Genomic DNA, 21,567 nt, shown 5'->3' with positions numbered 1-21,567 from the left:
TGCTTATCATCCTGTCTTTTTATAGTTACCTATGGTTTTATTATAGTTCACGAGCATTGACCATACGCGTGTCAATTTAATACCAGCCTCTAGAAATGGATTGTCCTCATCAAAAAATACTTTTACATACCAAAACGAGCGTAGAGTCATAACTAGCATGAATAGTCCCTCTCTCCCCCATCCCATCGACTACATATCGAGACCTTAACTACATGGTTTTTCTTGTTTACCTTATCTTACAATCGTGGTGTCATCTATTGATGATTGATTCATCGCCACCTGGAGTATTGTATCTCCATTGTCATTACCTTTGAGTAGCCTTTACCTTGAGGTTAAATACCATGATTACATCAATTTCACAACTATAATCATTGCCACCTCAATGGTACTATCTCCATTATTGACCCCCTGACCACCTTGAGGGATCATTGATTACAAGAGTTGCATGCACCATGTTACATTGAGTGTACATTTGATATCTCAATTGATAAGCAACTTATCACCTTGACTAGAATCCTCCTTACCAACACAACTACATCACCTTAAGTCTACATGATAGATCACCTTGCATGTTATTACCCTATTACCACAAGTGGCACCATCTTGAATCCATCAGCTCACTTCTATAAGCTCAAGTGCATTAGGCCATAATACCATGATTAGATCTTTCCTATACCACACCTAACCACTACCATGACTAATAGGGGCATATCACCTTAAGTGTTGACTTTCAATTCCTTAACTAGTTTGATTATATCATCTTGACTAGATCACCTTAAACAATATTGCCACAACTAATTTGAGTGCTTGGATACATCATCTCGACTAAGTGCATGCTTTGAATGCATCACCTTGACTACACGCATCTTCAATTCATGAGTGTAATTGTAATCATCTTAAACAATATTACCACAACCAATCATTGCCATGACTAGTAGGGGGCATATCACCTGGAGTATTGCCTTTCAATTCCTCAACTAGTTTGATTGTATCATCTTGACTAGATCGCATCATCTCGACAAAATAAGTGCTTTGGATGCATCACCTTAACTACACGCATCTTCAATCCACAAGTATAATCGCAATCACCTTGACCAACACCTTGATTGAGATCGTCTAGAGGGCTTCACCTCAACCATGGATCACCTTGAACCATATTTACCACAACCAATCTGACTACTTGGATACTCAACCTTGATTGAGCGCTTTGGATGCATCATCTTGACAACATGCATATGTCAGAGTGTAGCAATGCAGAAGTGAATGACCATGACAAAGAGTGAAGAGAGAGAGAAGAGAGAGAGAGAGAGAGACATTGAAACAAAGAAAATCTGCAATGAAGAATGTTGTATAAGGATGTAGAATTATACATGGGTGCATAGAAAATATTTGTGTATGTCTCCACCTCAAGGATCTCGATCTCTGTTAGCCCCAAGACCAATTTTCGCAATCAACTGATTAAAATCTGTCAAAGACAATGTGTAGATTAATAAAAACTCAGCCTATTTATAGGCTGTAAATAATATCAATAAATGATCATGTCAACTACAGTAAATAATATTATTTACAACCTATTTATAGACTGTAAATAATATCAATAAATGATCATGTCAACTGCATTAAATGCAGCACCGACTAATGCAGTTGGATTGTCCGACTACTACCACGTAGTAGCTTACCACGTGGCACTGCTGACGTGGCCGTGTGTGTCCAAGAAATGACTCTCAACACCCCCTCTCAGATCGTGGACAAGGCAGCAAACGAAGGGATCTAGAGTGTCGATGAAGTAAAGCCTGGGGAAGTGCCTTCGTAAACAAATATGCAAGATTGTCTTTAGTCTTACAATATTCCACATCAATGGTCTCATACAAAAGCTTCTCCCTGATGAAGTGATACTGGATCTCTATGTGCTTCGTCCAGGCATGGAATATGGGATTCCGTGCCAAGGCAATGCAACTCTCATTGTCGCAATGCAAGATAGTAGGACAAGTCTGGGGGCAACCAAGCTCCTCTAACAACCATCGAAGCCACACAGTCTCACATGTGGTAGAAGACGTAGCTCGATACTCTGTCTCAGTTGAAGATAGGGCTACCGTCGGCTGCTTCTTGCTACTCCAAGAGATAGCACCATCACCCAAGGTAAAAAATAGCCTATAATAGACCGACTTTGGTACACGTCGCTAGCCCAATCCGAATCACTCCAACCTGCAAAAACAAGATCAAAAGCACATGTACCTACTGGATAGGAAACCCTGAGGTCAGAGGTCCCCCTCAAAAACTGAAGTATCCTCTGAGTAGCTTGCCAATGCACCTGATGAGGTGCACTCATCAATGCAGCCAAGAGACCTACAGCAAAACATAGATCAAGACATGTGTTGAGGAGCCAAATCAATGATCCAATCAGTTTGATGGTAGCGGGTAGCATCCGCCAAAGGAGAATTGGTGTGTGAAGTGACCTTCCTGTTCGGATCCATAGGAGTAGAAATGGACCGACAATCCTTCATGTCAAAAGTCACCAATAGCTCCTGTACATATCTCTACTGAGAGATGAAAATCCCCCTCTGAGACTGATAAATTTCCTAGCCCAAAAAGAAATGGAGAAGTCCTAAATCTGTCATCTCAAACTTCTAATGTAGGACTACCTTCATCTCTTTGACCTTCTCGGCATGATCACTTGTAACAATCAAGTCATCAACATACAAAACAAACAATGCACGACCACCCTCGGAAGTATGCACATAAAGATACGGATAGAGTGTCATATCCCAACTTGGCCTAGAGAAATGAATCAATCTTCTCGTTTCAAGCACATGGAGCCTGCTTCAGACCATATAAGGCCTTCTTCAACTTGTAAACCTGTCCATTTGAGGAACCAAAGCCAGGAGGCTGCTCTACATAGATCTCCTCCTTCAAAATCACCATTCAAGAAGGTTGACTTCACATGCAATTGAAAGACTGGCCATCTCATATGACCAGCCAAAGCAAGAACAGCACGAATAGTCGCCATGTGTGCAGTAGGGGCAAAAGTATCATGGAAATCAACACTTGAGCAATGTGCAAAACCTTTAGCAACAAGGCGAGCCTTGTGCTCCAAAGACCCATCACTATAGTACTTGGTCTTGAAGACCCATTTGACACCAATCACCTTCTTATGAGAGGGACGAGGCACAAGGTACCAAGTGCCATTCCGCTCAATAGCCTCCAACTCGGCTTCCATCGCTTTCCGCCAATGATCAAACTGTAAAGCCTCCTTCACTAATGTAGGCTCTCTATCCTCCATAATACTAGACATCAAACAGTAGTGAGCAAACAAGCTCCATAGTATGTGTCTGGTGCCGCCGTGACCTCCGAGGTCCATCCTGTCATTGCCACTTCTCAGGGACCCCCTCAATCCTTGAATCTCGAAGCGTATCACGAGCCCAACAAGGAGAAGGCTGAATCTCGCCGCAACGCTCTCTATCTGCTGAAGTTTCTAGAAGGTCCACCAGCAACGAAGGACCAATCAGTGAATCCAAAGAAGAGTCCTCATCCAAAGAAGAGTCCTCAAGAGACAAGCTCTGGGGCTGGAACCTCCACGAACCAAACATTACAGCTCATGTAGACATCCTGCTTAATAGGATCATACAACCAATAGACTTGAGATTGTGAGCTATAGCCCACAAACACCTATCTTTTGAAAGCCGCTTCAAATTTATCATGTTGCGTCTTCAAGATGTGAACATAAGCATCACACCCAGAAACCCTAAAATAAGAAACATCAAGCTTTGATCCAAAGTATGCCTCAAAAGGAATCATACCAACAATAGCGAAAGTAGGAGAACAATTAAGGATGTAAACTAAAGTAGCCACAGCATAAGCCCATAGACATTGAGGTGTCTGACAATGCTCCATCATGGTACGGGCCATCACGATCACACTGTGATTCTTCTGCTCCAAATGTCATTCTCCTGAGGGGTATTTGTATTGGCAAACTCCTGGTATATGCCATGATCTACACAAAACCAAGCAAACTCATTAGAAACAAATTCTCTGTCCCTATCTGATCGTAAGGTCTTTAGCTTCTGGCCCAATCGATTCTCCTCAAAGAGCAGCCAATCCTTGAAGTTGGAGAAAGCCTCCAACTTCAGCTTCAAGAAATCAAGGCAAAAAAAGACTGCAACTTGTAGACTCCATTCTCCTCATAACGTGAAGAAAGAACTGCTCTCGATCCTCAATCAAGAATCCGAAAAGAATCCACATCAAATTCGACCAAGAGGCTGAGGGCACAAATCTTATGCAGTGAGAGAAAATGATACCCCAAAGCCGGCACATAAAGTACCTCAGAAGCATGGGCACCACCACGCCCATCTGGAATAAGATGCATGTTGCCCCATCCCTGAATAGGAATAGACAAACTGTCGCCTATAAGAATCTGACCATGAGAAGGCTGCAAATGAGTAACACCTGCTGAAGAAGGGGCCTAAAGGCACCATTGTCAACAATCCACTCTCAAGTAAATAGGGCTATCAACACAACATTAGAAGCCGGAAGGGTCGAATTCTCAGCCACCTCCAAATGGAGAAAAGCAGTTGATGAGGGAGCAACCACCACTCTGGAATCCTTTGAAGATTTCTCCTTCTTCTCCTTCTCCTTCTTCTCCTTGTCGAGGCAATCCTTCTTACTGTGACATGTTTTACCACAAATGTGACAAGTAGACTCCTTGTCTTTGTCCTTCTTAGATTTGTCTTCCTTCTTCTTCTTTTGTTCCTTCCCCTTCTTCTACGAGTATTGACCAACCAAAGCTTCAGATTTCGAAGCATTGGTTCCCAAAGAAATTCGCTTCATGACAATCATCCGATTATACATCTGATCCAACTCCAACCATATCTCCCTAGCCACCGTCAAATGCTCTATATGAGATATAACAGTTGTAGTACATGAGAGAAATAAAAATGAGCGAATGCAAGCATTGAGTTTATCCCAATGTGCCCGAGCCTTTGCCAACTCCGCTTTCTCACTGGAAGAGAGTTTGGACTACCCACTAAATGCGATAGTTCTCACCATCAAGCTTTTGATCTAAAGGAAGAGCCGGTACAACGGGTCCATGATCGCCTCAAACTTTGTCTCGACCTCAGAAGACATTCACCTACTATGCCTACACAAAACACAAAAAGCAGACCCCTTTGACTGTGAAAATACAGCCTGCTAGAGCTGAGGTTCGCTCGTCCTGTTCCTTCTTCACGCGCCAGAGGCGATGAAAAGATAAAATTTGCACTTGAAGGCCAAAAACCAAGCCTTCCTCCTTCTGTAACAGAAAAAATAGCAACAGCTTCAGTAAATCTTCTCTTTTCTCACACATCCACACTCGCCTCAACCTTGTTCTGATATGCAGCCCACCTGCTCGCACTTGAACGCTGAAAACGCAACCTTGTGTCACACTGAAAACTCCTCTTCAAATAGGTTCAACCACCCTAGGTCAGTCCTTCAATGCTTTGATACCATGTCAGAGTGAAGCAATGCGAAAGTGATTAACCATGACAAAGAGTGAACAGAGAGAGAAGAGAGAGAGAAAGAGACATTGAAACACAGAAAATCTGCACTGAAGAATATTGTATAATGATGCAGAATTTTACACTGGTGAAAAGAAAATATATGTGTATGTCTCCACCTCGAGGATCTCGATCTCCATCAACCTCGAGAGCAATCTTCGCAATCAACAAGCTAGAATCTGTCAAAGACAATGTGTAGATTGTTGAAAATTGAGCCTATTTATAGACTGTAAATAATATCAATAAATGATGAGGTCGATTGTATTAAATGCAACCGACTGGTGCAGTCGGACTGTCCGACTGTTGCCACGTGGCACTACCGACGTGGCTGCATGTATCTAGAAAATGACTCTCAACAACATCTTCAATCCTTGATTGTGATTATAATCACCTCAAGTCTATTACCTCGACTAATACCTTGACCAAGATCATCTAGAGTCCTTCACCTCGATTGTGTGCATTACCACAATCAAAATTGGAAGCTTTGGAGTACACCATGTTGAGTCTAAGTATAATACCGTGATTGTGTTGCTTGTGGAAAACAACACCACAATCGCACCATTGTTTATACCCTATTAATACTTGAGTGTATTGATGGACTGAGCACAAGCCCTTCCCTTTCTTAATTATGTGCAATCCTTAAAGTCCAAGGACCATAATCCACCAACACCTTGAGTGATTAGAGCATTGACCCCCTGTCAATACTTTGATTAACTTGACCATACATACCTCGAGTGATTAATACCTCGACAAAAGTACCCCATTTCTAAAACTAAATGCACTTATTTGTAGTAATGCCATGCTATCTTATGAAAAACCTTAACTGTCTTGAATACCTCAACTAGATTTTGGCTTGCCTCAATAATCTAAACTAGCATAGTAGGCGTAGTGTACTTCATCTTTTAGTCTCTTCCTTCAATACCTTATTCGAGTTCAATGCCTTAGGACATCCATTTCTGTGGCTAAGACTCTCAATAGAGGGTAATCCTAGTGCAAGAACCAAGGGAGAATTCGCAATTGACCTCCCAATCAATATCTTGAGTGTGACCTTTCATTATACCTTGAGGGATAGAGAGTCAACCCTAGTACTTGAAGCTCTTTTGAGGTCTTTCCTCATTGAAATAACCCTTGTGTTTTTTTAGCTTCCATCATCAGAGTACCTTAACTTCACCTTACGACTTTGTCTCAACTTGCGCACCTTAAAAACCTTGTTTGGGATAGCTTTACAACCCTTGTTTCTTCTTCAATGTCACAAAATCTATCTCATTTTTTTAAATCCTTGATTCTTCAAGTTGCTTTCCTCCATTAGTTAATGGGTTACAATGCACTAAACTCATTTTTTGCAATTCCTAATTCTTCAAGAGATGTCGCCATCTTTTGCAACTCCCCTGTAAGTGCCTTAGAATTAAGTGAGCTAGATAGTGTTCACTTTGATGTGACCTCTATTGATAGTCACACTCAAACTCCAATTCACCCATGATCACAAAATTTCAAACTACAATGGTTGTTTCTTGTTTATTTCTTAAGACTTGCACACAGTTAATGTGCACTACTTTGAACTAGTCATTATTGTAATCTCATGTGATTCACCATAACTTTGTTTTCTCCTCTTCATCAACAAACAAAACACATCACTATTGTTTGACGGTATCTCCTCATTTATCTTACTTTATAGACATGTTCACACTACCTCGTATTCTAAAATGCTATATATAATACTATAGAAATAGACGATAGTAGTACAACTTTTCCATAACCCAAAAGGAGGGTGAGTGGAAAAGAGGAGTGTCAATCAATACACACACATTTAAGCTTGCACAAAATTTATACTTATGTGCAATTCCCAACAATCTTTTGAAACTTGACCTCATAAGACTCTCTCCATATCAACTTGCCATCTATTTTTCATATCCTAAACTACAATATTTTACTCTCACAAGTGTATGACTTTGCTTTCCATCATTACTTCCATAATCATGCATGACCTGTCTACACACCAACATTTCTTTACCTACACATGTTTTTATGGAGTTAGCGATGACTATGTATTCAACTTTGGGGTTTGTGCCAAGCATTTGTACACCGTCGTTGCCCCATTTCATCTCTAAGATAGGCATCCTCTTCTCCACGACCAACTCCTTATCTTCGATCTAGAATGGCTTGATACCTAACACTCATATCGCAACTTCTCAACATGTGACCAAAACTTTCATGATTTGCAAAACGATGGCATCAACGACACCAAGACTGCTGCCATTGTTGTTGCATGGAGAGGATGATGACTTCAACCGCTGCAAGTTGATGGGCATTCACATGTTTGATAGTTTCAATGAGCATTCACTAACTAGGACCAAAAGCTGAAAACTCGTTAAGAAACGAGAAGAGCATCTCGTGCACTGACATAATTGAACTTGATTAAGTGATTGTGGGTAACTTCACCAGAGTAGGCATGTTGAAAGATCCACCTTACAAGCAGATTGTTCCCACTGATAGCGCTAGGAAGATGCATCCCCCACCTCCATAAGTCATGTGAATACAGGAATGATGACAAAAAAAGACATTCCATAACTCATGTAAGCACTATTACAGTTTCTCTTAGAACACCAAAACCATTTTTAGCCCTTCACGTTTTGCCTGATGTATCAATGTAATGATATTCAGATGGAAGCTTTAGAATATCTGAAATGGTTGCACTAAGACACAATGCAAGAGAGAAGGAACGCATATACCTCTGATGTTAAAGTAACCATACCGGTGGCCAAGGTGAGAGGTAAGAGGATGCGTGATAGGAGATGCTCAATGTGGGCTCTTATGCAGAGTGTGCTGCGAAGTTAGCTAGACACACTCAGACAACATCATGGCTCCACCTTTCGAGCGATACAAGCGCGTCCACTAGTCGCATTTCTCACTGCCTCCTCAAACGGAAGAGCCTTCTCGACTTCAACTTCAAGTTTCATCTCTAAACCACCCCTTCCGATCATATCATACTCTTCTTCCAGCTTTGTCACTTCGTAAGCTTGCATCTATCAAAGCTAGTTAGATCTCTCTCTCTCTCTCTCTCTCTCTCTCTCTCTCTCTCTCTCTCTCTCACACATAAAAAACAATAGAGCATTTTATACCAACAACAAAGGTCCAAATGTGAGGAAAAAGTATCATGAGAGCAGGAACAAACCACAAAAAAAAGATAAAATCCTTGAGGACAGCGCCACCTCCACCCAACCACCAAAAAAAAGAAAAGAAAAAAAACATATTGGATGTACTTTGGTATCATTCAAGTTACTGCATGCTAACAATGTCTCTACGGGGAGGATCACCAGTTCAATGTACTAGTCGCTGTGGATTGGATTGCACATGCCTAGAGTTTGTACCATGGTTTTGAAAACTATACATTTGCATGGGATACATCTTTTATGTGGAATTCTTCCATACTTTGCCTTGGAATGGTCAATACATATTTTGGCTGTGGAGCATATCTGTTCATTGCCTTTGGTTATGCCAATAGTTATGATTCATGTATGGATTATGACCTGGATTTACTCGCTGGAAATTTCAGCATGTTGGAACTTGGGGGCATAGGTATGGTTAAGTGATAGTTGTAGATGTCATTTGACTACAACCCTGCATGTTTTTCCAACATAAACTAATCCCTTTAACTCATTGCAATGCAATTGAGGATGATTGCATGATGTGAGTCACACAGGCAATCCAAAATTAATTTGGATAGGGGGAACATTAGCAGAAGTTTTGGAGGATAGATGCCAATGGCTACCTAGGACAAAGTTCGGCCAAAGACATTAAGGGGCAGGTCTATCATAAAGTCATAACCTTTAAACTTATTTCTCTGGGGAGAGGAGAATTAATATGTGCACATGTGAGATTAAGTTGATATGTGAGTCAAGGTGACAAGCAAGATTAAGTTGAGCAATGAGGGAAATCGGTAGAAGTTGTGGAGGACAAATACTAGTGGGTACTTGGGATAGATCTAGGGCAGAGACATTAAAATTTGCCCCTTCAGAATGACTTCCAATGAAAGAGTTTAAGGAATTAAATTATCTAAATGTCCAAATTCACAGAGATTAAGAATTTAAAATTGAGGCAAGGCAAACTCGAAGTTGGGCAAGGCCCAATTAGTTCACTTGCTGAACTAAACATTAGTGAAAAAAATAGGTTGTGGCTGCTGGGAATTGCATGGGCAGCCTGACCTGCCACATGGCAGAAGTCATCCCTTTACATGGCCATGCAGGGTGGAAAGAGGATAGAAACAGCAGCGGAACTACTGGGCAACCTGTAAAACAGCAGTCCAGGGCAGGCAAATTTACAATTCTCTCTTTTGTATTGCTCCTATTTCTCCCACCCTTGATGTGTGACCAATCAGGCGAAGTAAGCTGTTCCCAGCCTCATCCTTGGACCTGACGTGCTGTTGCTGAGATTTTACTCAATGTGGGCTTGCAACCAACAGGAATCAAGAGCTTCATGGCTAAGTCGAGATATGTCCATGCATGTCTCAACCATCCATGAAGGTTCACTGTTGTAATTCAGTCAATTGACAACAAATTGATGGGCAATCTTTAGTCTACAATAGGGCTCAATTGCATCAAGTAGGATAAGACTCAATTAGGCCTCCCCAATCTCTCAAATCAAAGGGCAAATCGAGGATTAGTCTTATTCGCCGGAATGACAAATGGACTTAATGATATAATTAAAATGAACTCTAATTCTAGTACCCCTAGCTCTTGGCACGATGACCATTGCATTGGCAATGAAGGCTTTCGCACCAAGAATGTCATGGACAAGTGTACAAGCAATGTGATGCAAGAAACAAGGTGCAAAGTGAAACATTCAATAAATCGATAGTTTGCACCTTAGAATTGAGTTACATTGAAAGTTATATCCAGTAAACAACTCACTTCAAGGCACTTAAGTTATTAAGCAAGCCTTGAGGTTAAGTTCAGGCCCAGTGAACAGCTCAATCATAATTAATGATCAAGTTGTTAATTATTCCTCCATTAAAAAAATGATCTAACTTAGGAGCAACTAGTTATTCATTTGGAAGCTTGATCTTGGCTATTTGAGACTTTCTTTCTCTCTCTTTTATTTTTGGAGCAGCCCAAGTGTGGAGAGTTATAATAACAAAAGGAGATGCATACTTCTTGTTTTTCACAATGAACAAGAAAAGGAGAGTCTTTTGCAACCATCCCGAGGTGTTGGACAGCTAAGCATCGGTCTCTTTCTTCACATCTCTCTCTCTCTCTTGGGCTGTGCAAGCTATGTTTTTAAAGCAGATTAGAATTAGGATTTGTTGTTTACAATAGATCAATGGCCAGGGTTTGTAGAAATCAATCACTTTGAATGTGGAAGTGCTTGCTAAAGACATTCCAACCAAATGAGGGTAGTTGAGCCCATACTTGGTAAAGCATTGAATTTGATTAATTTATGTAAAATTTAATCCTTGTTATCTTTTGGAAATTAGGGATTTACCACCCTCTCTCTTAAAGAAAAGCTGGTTTTATCTTTCTCTTTACGTCTTTTACTCACCAAACTGGTATGGCAATAGCTTTCTGTTTTGTAGGCTGCATGTATGCACGTGTGCTTATTAATCAATATGCACATTTTGAGTTTGTACCACCACTCCGTATTGATCTGCATCTTGATGCAAGTCGCAAGTGGAAAAAATAAAATAGAAAGATCCCCAATGGCTCTCCCAAGAGTGTAGTGATTTAAAAATTAATACCAAGCGGAATTTTCTATTCTTTAATTAAGGTTGAACAGTTTACCAATGGATAAAGTACTCCAATAAGATCATAAGGCAAATGCAACTCCATTTGTATCTACACCACCCAAAAGCAAAAATTAAAACAAGGGCACACACATACACTTATTTGAATCAACTTACTAAATAGATGAATAGAACAATGTTGAATTGAACTGTAAACACTAGGAAATATGTAAGGACAATTTTTTAGCTATCCAACTTGATCAATTACCATAATGAAAATAATCAATAGAAGGTGCGCACACACACACAGGACATCATGATCTCTCGAGCAATAAAATTTAAGCTTTAGAGCTTGTAGAAGTGAATAGAGAGACCTCCAATATAAAGCTATGAGGTTTGGTGCTCAAAATTGAAAAGAGGAAGCTGAAAAAGATAAGTATGTTTTGAAAATGACGTATTAAGCAAATGACAAGTGTAAGGAGATTTTGTCACTTTCAAACAACACATCTCCTATTCTAGAGGCCACATGTCAATTTTCTAGAGAAAGAAGCTTCCAAACATTCTTCTCTAAAAATATTTCAACTACTTGAGTATTTAATATAGCTACAAAAGACAAAAAAGTTCCTTCCAAAATTCTAGAGCTTTTGATGCCAACAAAATTTCGAATAGAGGACCTTTCAAAAATAGTAACCTCCTAAGATTTAATAGTTGCCAAATTTAGATTTAAAAGAGCTTCATTATTAAGGTCACCAATCTATGGTTTGTTTCCTTATTATGAACATCCAATCTTGCCTTTTGAAGCTACTCATTATGTAGGGCTTCTAGTCAATATGACCACATTTACTTAAAAGTCTGTCATCTAGACGTTCTGATCAATCTAACCACCCCACTAAAATTTTAGACCTCTTGGGCATCTAATCCTCATCGACTTACTTGTAAATATAGGGCATTCTAACCATTGGTCACCCTTTGATTGAAAAGATAAGTATTTCAATCATATTTTTAAATACTCAAAAGAATATTCAAATCACATTCAAGCTCTATGAGCATCAAATTAAGACGAATCATTGATCCAATACATCTAAACAATAGTTGGTTACACCATCAATTCCCTTTCTTTCCAAAAAACTAATTCGAATCAGGTCCTACTTCAATTCAACCCAGCTTCTAAACTCTCAAAGTACACTAAAAAATGTTCAAAAAGACTATCTAATACGTTATATGTTGTTATTTTGCAACTAAAAAAACCTAACCTCTCCCCCCATATAAGAGGCTACTAACATTACAATTTAGTTCTTGTTCCTATGCCTACTTGAGTTATTTGAATTATTCAGCTCAAGTTGTAAGTTCTAAATTACACCAAAGCATCACCCATGAAAAGCCAAAAGCCATCTATTGATATCACCAACAAGCCATTCTTCCTATGACGAACATTTCAATAAAGCATACTTCAGCCTCACATGGAGATATTTACACTTGAGAAGGTGTCATTTGAGTCCCAAAGAGCATCTATATCAAGATCCCACGAGGGGCCACCTACTTCTAGGTCCTCAAGTGGGCCATTCTCATCCCACATGGGACTATTACATTTTTGAATCACATGTAGATTTCTTTCACCTAGGGCTATCACATTTTTGAATCACGTTTAGATTTTCTTTCACAGTTTCCAGACCTCAACCATTTACTCCATCTTTCCTTCAGAATTTCAAGATGTTCAAGGATTTTTTATACTCAAGTTGATTATATGAGCTAGGATTCAAATTCCACTTCAGATTTTTGCTCATATCTAGAGTGTGAGGTTCAAGGTCAATTGGCATAGAGCTTCATACTACATCAGCATTGAAACAAACTAATGGCACCTTTTGAGAGTAAGGTCTATACCCCTCTCATTCCACACTCTATTTCCAAAGCACTAAAGTCATTTTCTCTTTCAAGGATTCATCTTGTTTAGCCTACATTTTCGGTTTTGCAAGGGAGCTTCCTATTTTAACCTCATCCACTTTTACAAGTTTCATTTTCTATTTAGTTTCTCTATAGCCTTTGGGTTCTCATTTGATTCCTCAATGCATCACTACGAGGGCTTAGGGGTCTTGAGAATTCGTCTAGCTCCACTTTAGATACATCCATATTTCCAATTACTTTTTGTGGTCAAACCAACTTCTATTTCTTGACTTTTTCCTTATATACAACACACCCACTTCAACACACCTCATTCACATTCTATTCATTTTACATTCACTCTATGCATACGCCTACCCCCGTCACCTTTTATAATTTGCCTTCTGTCTATGCTTGCAAGATTGCAACACGTATTTACAAGAAGAAAGCAATCTCTCATAGGCTTGCTAGCCATCTACAACCATTTTTTCCTAGCCATTTACTTGCAAATTAGAATTAGCATTCACAACTGTTGGGTGGAGGAGCTAACGAGTATAGATCAACAAATAAGGCAGATGCAACTCCACACACACACACACACACACACACACACACACACACACAGATGTAAACTTGTACCTTTTTTTTCATAATTAATACAATTACCTTTTACGAAAAGAGAGAGAGAGAGAGAGAGAGAGAGAGAGAGAGAGCCCTTGCAAGCATACACAAACTAAAAGAATCATTTGATAATGATAAGTTAGACACGAGAGTACAAAGGCAAGGCTTTATTTTATAGGCCTAGCACTAACCCCAAACCCTAGCTATAAACTTTTAGGAACTAAGGCATGTTCACACTCAGAGGTGGCAGATAACTAACAAACACACTATCACTCAAATATGTATACTTAATACTTATCTTTGGCATTATAAGTCATGCACATGTGAGGTGCACACGTGAAGTAACCAATCAATTAAGAACAATAATTGTCATGAGGACGTGAAATTTTTGAGATGCTTGGCTTTTGCTAAAAACATTTGATTAATTTAATAATCAATTGTGCAATGTTGTAAGCCACATGTGATGCACGTGGTAGTTATTTGAAGCAGTGGATATCAAAGGCAAAAGTTATTACAAGTTATGCCAACTGGGTTTTGGGGTGTTAGTTTGGCCCTAGGACAATTAATTAGCTAACAAGTATCAGCAATGACACTAGAGACTTGGCCCTAACTAATTAAGGCAAGGGACCACTTGGGGCTGGAAATGGCCAAAGCAATTAAATTGTGGATGGGCACATCTAATTTTGGGCAAGGTCAAAAGGGCTGAAATTATTTTCAAGAATTAATTAATTCTGAAAATTAATTAAATGATTGAAAATTGCTGGAAAATGGGATTAGAAGACTACTACTTGACAAAAATGCCCATGCAATGGGGGAGAAGGTTGTTTGGAGGCTGTAGAGGTCCATTCAATGGAGGCAGGCTGTGTAAGAGAGAGGAAGGAGGCTGCTGATCAGATTTTGCAGCAAGAAAGTGCCATAAGCAGTAGGCAACAACAAGCCAAAGCTCTCCAAAAGGCAAGCGACAACAAGTTGGAGCTCCCTACAGGCTGGTTGTTGAGCTAAAAATGCATTAGCCTGACTTATGTTAGAATTTGTCGATTCTATGGGCAGTGCCCAATGTAATTTGTGTGGTGTGGACACTTATTAAAGTGTCAATGTAAGGTGTGTACACCTAGTGTCTTAGAAACTTAAAGTAGTGACACTAGGCTCTAGAGTAAAATAAACCTAACTCTAGTTAGTTGGTGGAAGGCTGGTAAGGTCAACCCTTGACCTAAACATAAGTTGTACTTTCACTCTATCTTTCATTCTAGCAAGTACACTACTTTTTTTGCTTCAGCTCACTCTCTTGCTGTTATTGTCTCTCCTCTCTCTCTCCATAGCTGGCTGCCATTTTCCGACATTTGGTATCAAAGCAGCTCGTACGCACGGATTCCGTTCAGCCACCGTTAGCTTGTATGCGCGGATTCCGTTCAGCCACCGTCAACCAGTGCCATCCCGCCCAAGGTCCTACTGCTGCGAGCTTGGTTCTCAACTTGAGGAAGAGTTTTCAGCTACTGTGAGGTGCTGCTGAAGTGGAGAAGGAGCTATAGCTGAGCCGTCTCTTGTCTACTCCAGATCTGTCCAGTTCAGCCATCCGCTCCAAATCTGTCCATTTGCTCTAGATATGCTGTTCTATTTTGGAAGAGTTATGGCTATTTTCAGCTCTGCCCGCCATTTTCTCAGCTCTACCCACCGTTTTCTCAGTCCTGCCCGCCAATTTCTGCAAACCCTAAAAAGTGCAAAAACCCTAAATTTCAGATTTGGGGTTTTCTCAAAATTTCTAGAATTTCCAGTCTATTTCAGCCATCTCTTCTTGAATCTCAGCTCGTGCTGCCCAAAAATTTGGGGCTTTTGCTAATTTTTGCTCCCGGAGTTCGAATTGACAACCAATTCAAAGAAATTTCTCAATTTCCTGGACATTCCCACCAAAAATTTGGGCACTGTTGGCACACATCTGGAGGCGACATTTCTGCAAAAATCCAGCTATAAGGTACAAATTTCTTCAATTTCTTTGAAATTTTAGAAAGAAATTTGGGGCTTTTACCCGACACACACTCCAAGGCAAGCGACAAGCACTACAACAGCATTTAATCGTTGCTACAGTCAGGTTGGGCAGAGAAATTTGGAAAATTTCAGTAAATTTTGGTAAGAATCAACATTAAGTTGTATTTTGTACTTTTGTGGGCACACATTTTGAGGCGGGTGTGGTACAACAGTATAGTGCTGTAATTTACTGGTTGAGTGCTAATTTGGGTGGCATTGTGCACACTTTGGCATTTGAGTGACAATTTGGCACTTGTTTCTTAATTCTCTGGGGGATTTTGATACTCTAAGGAGTATACTCTATACGCCAACATTGAAGTATTTGATTGCAGATTTTTGTCTATCATTGATAACATGGCACGTTAGGGAAATAATGATAGGAGCAACATCCTTGGTATCCCCACTCAAGAGGACAAACTTGATGGCTCAAACTACCCACTGTGGAGTTTTATGGTCCGTAACCTTCTTGTGGCGAAGGACTTGTGGGACTATGTTACAGGTGATTTTCAGCGACCAGGAGGTCTTGCACCTCAGACACCTCAGCGTAACGCTTGAGGACAGGTTGCTGATGTTGCTGCTGATGGTATTGGTGCTGCTACTGCTGCTGCCCCTCCTCTCCCTCCCACCGAGGATCAGAGAAAATGGGACTCAAAAGACGCACAGGCACTTTCTTTGATTGCCTTGTCAGTGAAAAGGGCAATTATTTCGCACATTCGGTCATGTAAAACCTCAAAATCAGCATGGGATGTACTTGAGCATATGTTTGCACTACGGAATGAGGCCAAGATATCCTATCTCCGCAGAGAGTTGGCCAATGTGACCATGGATGAAGGTGATAGCATAACAGAGCACCTTACTCACATACAGGATTTGCGTGAGCAACTACTCAATGTTGATGAGGTCATTCAGGATGCTGAATTGGTAAACATCACACTGAACTCTCTTCCAGAGTCATCTTGGTTTCCACACCTCTTTGATGTTGTCTTTGAGGGGGGGGGTAGCAACCCCTTACATTTGTGAAGTTGGAAGGTCTCTTGCTGCAAGAGGAACAGACTCCGAAGAATGTGGCATTGCGTTCAGGTGATGTGGCTATACTTTCCAAGTTCAAAGGCAAAGGAAAAGTCAAGCAAAATATAAAAAATCAGCAAAAGGGTGATGTTGCACAGCCATCAAATAAGGTTGTCCAAGATACAGAAAAGACTAATCGATGAATGCAGAAAGAGATTGGCCAAAGAGAAGAAAAAGAACTCCAGTTTGGCTGTCCAAGAAACATCAGCCAGCAAATCTACTGATGATGATACTTCAACCAACTTTGTAGAGAAGGACTATGCATTTCTCACATGCAGTTATGATTCTTCAATGGCTGATTCAACATTTAATGCTGCTGAAACGCAGCAAACATGATATTTTGACAGTGGGGCGTCAAAGCACATCACTTCCAAGAAGTATTTGTTTAGCTCTTTGCATTCAGCCCCTGCTGGGAAGCGTGTTACATGTGCGAACAGCAGCAGTTATGATGTATGTGGCATTGGGACACTCACTATTACTGCTGCAAATGGTTGTGATTTCATGCTTCTAGATGTCTTGTTTGTACTTGGCATTACAAAGAACTTGTTGTCTATCTCTGCTTTTAATAAGCATGGCTTTTACGTCATCATTGAGGATGACAAATGCATTGTTAGAGACAGAGAGATAGATTATGCACTTAGGCTGTCCGACACCCTGCATAAGGGTCTATTTTTGTTGGATACATATGACAAACAGTCTCATAATGCTTTAGCAGTCACTACTCTTTCTCCCGCCATGCAAAATGCGGAGCTATGGCATGCCCACTATGGACACATAGCGTTGGGAGTTTGATGACCCTTTAGAGGTGTCATATGGTAGATGCATTGCCTCCAGTGGAAACCCCACCTCCTCATGCATGTGAGGGATGTATTTTGGGCAAGATGCATAGGTTTGCCCAAAAAGGATGGTGCAGTACGTGCTGTCCGAAAAATGCAGCTTATTCACTCTGATGTTTGTGGTCCCATGAGGATACGTGTACTTGTAGATCATCAGTACTTTGTTACATTTATTGATAACTACTCTCAATATACATGGGTGTATGGGCTGAAGGAAAAATCCAATGTGTTCATGCATTTCAAACATCTTGTTGCAAAGCTTGAAGCTGAAACTAACTTAAAAGTGCAGACACTTCACACAGATAGAGGGGAGGAGTACATGTCTCGTGCTTTTGAGACATATTTGCTTGATCATGGCATTACACATCAAGCCACTCTTAAATGACTCCTCAGCAAAATGGTGTTGCTAAAAGGAAGAATCGGACTCTTATGGAGATGACTCGTTGTATGTTAAAAACCAAGGGGCTACCTCATAAATTTTGGCTAGAAGGCCTTCAGTGTGCAAATCATGTGTTGAATCGTGCACCCACTAAGGCACTGAAGACGATCACACCGTTCGAAGCTTGGCATGGCAAGAAACCCAAAGTAGACTACTTTCGGGTGTTTGGTTGCATAACCTATGCACATGTTTCGAAAGAGCTTCGTGGGAAGCTTGATAACAAGGCTGTAAAATGCATATTTATTGACTACAATTCAGAGAGCAAGGGCTATCGCTTGTATGACCCACTCACGAAGAAAATCTTTGTCAGTAGGGATGTTCTATTTGCTAAAAATGCTGCATTTTCACATGATCAGTTTCAAATACCAGCCACCCATGACATTGGTGATGTCTTTGAGGGTCTTTTGCTACTTACTTTGAAGTCTGTGCCTGCTGTAAATGGCAGGACAGACTTAATACAGCAAGCTGTTGCTGCACCATATGCTCCCGAACAGCAGGATATCAATGATGGTTTGCCACATGCAGTGGAAGAAGCGGTACAGCATGAAAGGGCTGCTGTAAATGCAGCCAAAACAGTCCCAAGATGGCTGTTGCAGACTCTCCAAGAGAGTAAAATCGATGCTCCTATACCTCAACGCACTAGAAGGGCTGCCAGAAATACAACAAATGATGCAAGGGGGGCACATTTGATTAATTTTACAGAAGTAGATGATTGTGATGAGCATGTGTTTATGAGCTCACTATTGGATGATGATGAGCCTACTTCCTTGGACGAAGCTCAGTAAGATGTACATTGGATGCAAGCCATGCAGGATGAGTTAGACTCTATTGCCACTAGCTCTACAAGGGATCTTGTGGATTTACCACCTAGCAAGAAGGCCATTGGCACAAAATGGGTTTTTAAACTCAAACGCAAGGCTGATGGTATAATTGACAGGTACAAAGCACGGTTAGTAGCAAAAGGCTATGCACAGAAGAAGGGCATAGATTATGAAGAAACTTTTGCTCCTACATCCCGTATGAGTACGATGAGATGTGTGATTGCTATGGCTGCAAATTATGGCTGGAAAGTACATCAGTTGGACATTAAGACAGCATTCTTGAATGGGGATTTGCATGAGGATGTTTATGTGTCACAACCTCCAGGGTTTGTGGTTAAAGGGAAAGAGCATATGGTATGCAAGCTGCGAAAAGCTCTTTCTGGTCTCAAGCAGGCTCCTTGTGCATGGTACTCCAAAATTGATGCTTACTTCGCTAGCAAAGGGTTTAAAAATAGTCCAACTGCTCCCACTCTATACATTAAGAATGAGAGGGGGGACTTGCTAATTATCATTCTTTATGTAGATGACATGTTGCTCACTAGACCTACAGAATAAAAAATTGCAGATTTTAAGGCTGAATTAAAACATACATTTGCTATCAGATATGGGCTGCCTACACTATTATGTAGGGATTCAATTCACCCAAAATCAACATGGTATCATCATGTCATAGTCACAATATGTCGATAAGTTGTTACATAGGTTTAGTATGCAAGATTGCAAACCTATGTGCACTCCTATGGAGCCACGCTTAAAGATGTCTATGCATGATGGTGAAGAGATGTCTGATGTTGCAATTTACAGCCAGGCTGTTGGCTGTCTTATTTATCTTTGCAACACACACCCTGACATTTAGTATGTAGTATCTCAAGTGAGCAGGTATATGCATAGCCCACGGACCATACATTGGCAAGCTGTTAAGCGTATCTTCAGATATTTGCAAGGTACTCAGTCACATGCATTATTATTTCCTAGGGGGGAGACTTGCACTTACAGGCTTACAGTGATTCAGATTGGGCTGGTGATGCAGACACTAGGCAGTCTACTAGTGGACACTGTTTCTTTCTAGGCCGTTCATGCATTTCATGGCTAAGCAAGAAACAACCTACAGTGGATACCTTGTCTTGTGAGGCTAAGTACAGAGCAGCCTTCACGGCAACAGTGAAATGTGTATGGTTGCGGAGATTGTTGGCTGATCTACATTTACCATTGGAGGGTCCTATACCCATTCTTTCTGATAGTCAGAGTGCTATTGCAGTAGCACGAAATCTTGTGTTTCATGCTCGCACGAAACACATAGAGGTGCATTACCATTATTTCAGAGACAGATGCTATACAAGAGAGATCGGCTTGATGTATGTACCCACACAGAAAAATGTTGTAGACATTTTCACCAAGGCACTACCACACGAGAAGTTTGAGGCTTTTCGAAAGTCCCTAAACTTGTTACCCTTTGGTGATTGATCATCCTTGTACTTCATCACATTGGCATTGCAAGGGGGTGTTAGAATTTGCCGATTCTATGGGCAGCGCCCAATGTAATTTGTGTGGTATGGACACTTATTAAAGTGTCAATGTAAGGTGTATATACCTAGTGTCTTGGAAACTTAAAGTGGTGACACTAGGCTCTAAAGTAAAATAAACCTAACTCTAGTTAGTTGGTCGAAGGCTGGTTAGGTCAACCATTGACCTAAACATAAGTTATACTTTCACTCCATCTTTCATTCTAGCAAGTACACTCTACTTTTTATGCTTCAACTCACTCTCTTGTTGTTATTGTCTCTCCTCTCTCTCTCTGTAGCTGGCTGCCATTTTCCAACAACTTAAAGAGCCCCAAAACACACTTAATTAATAAAGAAACCTTCTTATTTTAAAAAGAAATGCGATCCTAGAGAGTTACTATGTCCCACATGCAAAATTCTAATTTGGGTGCCCCAAACTTTCTATAAATAGACATGCAGCCCACCACTTTCTCTCAATCTCGTTTTTGCAAGTTTCAAGAGCTGTATCTCTGCTACCCACACCCCATTCGTGGAGGACACTGCGGTCACAGCTTCCCCCAACCATCTGACATCCAATTCCAACCTTCACTTGGTACCCTGGAGCTATCACCTACAAACAAATTGCTGTGTTGCCTGCTAACATCATCATCTAGTGTTGTCGCCATCAGTCTAGAGCTACCGCCCTAACATTCTCACTCCTTCCCACGCTACGTTTACTGTTTTTGGCTGGCTCCCTAGCACACTCTCTCCTCTATCTATTGCATTTGCACCTAACAGTTGTCGCCTAGTTTTTCTCTCCTTGAGTACTTGTGTTTTTACTTTCTCTCTCTCTCTCTCTCTCTCTGCTGCACTACCGTTTGCCTTAGATCCAGGCCTTCCCTAGCTGCATTTGCTGGTGTTCGACACACGGGGGCTGCCTTTGCTATGATTCAGGATCTGTTCAGAGTACGACACTCTATAGCTCATAACCTCCACCTTAATCCTAGAGATACGAGAGTTCAAGATTCAGTATTCACTTCATAGTGTGTCTGCTACATGAGCACTATATATTCATTGTTCATTAATCATTGTGTTCACTGTCTCTCAGTTACCCTAATCCTAACCCTTACTGTGTTCTGTGTTTGTCAAACTGTGCT

General features: G+C 40.7%; 2 protein-coding genes across 2 annotated transcripts in view; both read right to left on the bottom strand.

The window, feature by feature from the left end:
* Positions 1–1,375: 1,375 nt before the first annotated feature.
* On the bottom strand, positions 1,376–8,376 carry LOC148020892 (putative mitochondrial protein AtMg00820). The gene is made up of 2 exons (XM_087698702.1): positions 5,377–8,376; positions 1,376–5,284 (listed from the first exon to the last, which is right to left on the bottom strand). Exon 2 carries the CDS (start codon positions 3,356–3,358, stop codon positions 2,789–2,791), a length of 570 nt encoding a protein of 189 aa, XP_087554828.1. The 5' UTR covers positions 3,359–5,284; positions 5,377–8,376; the 3' UTR covers positions 1,376–2,788.
* A 199-nt stretch (positions 8,377–8,575) lies between these two features.
* The window catches only part of LOC148020891 (uncharacterized), a 96,562-nt gene continuing 83,570 nt past the window's right edge, over positions 8,576–21,567 (bottom strand). The window contains exons 5-6 of the mRNA XM_087698701.1: positions 11,303–11,356; positions 8,576–11,168 (exon numbers count right to left, since the gene is read on the bottom strand). Coding sequence (XP_087554827.1) covers positions 10,995–11,168; positions 11,303–11,356 — 228 coding nt within the window. The 3' untranslated portion in view covers positions 8,576–10,994. The remainder of the gene's footprint in view (positions 11,169–11,302; positions 11,357–21,567) is intronic.

This window comes from Lygodium microphyllum, chromosome 18 (assembly GCF_053477565.2).
Source record: "Lygodium microphyllum isolate KBCC chromosome 18, Lygodium_microphyllum_v1.1.10, whole genome shotgun sequence".
In the NCBI taxonomy this organism is placed as follows: Eukaryota; Viridiplantae; Streptophyta; class Polypodiopsida; order Schizaeales; family Lygodiaceae; genus Lygodium; species Lygodium microphyllum.
The sequence above is the reverse complement of the archived record's forward strand: the minus strand, read 5'-3'. Positions and strand labels throughout refer to the sequence as shown.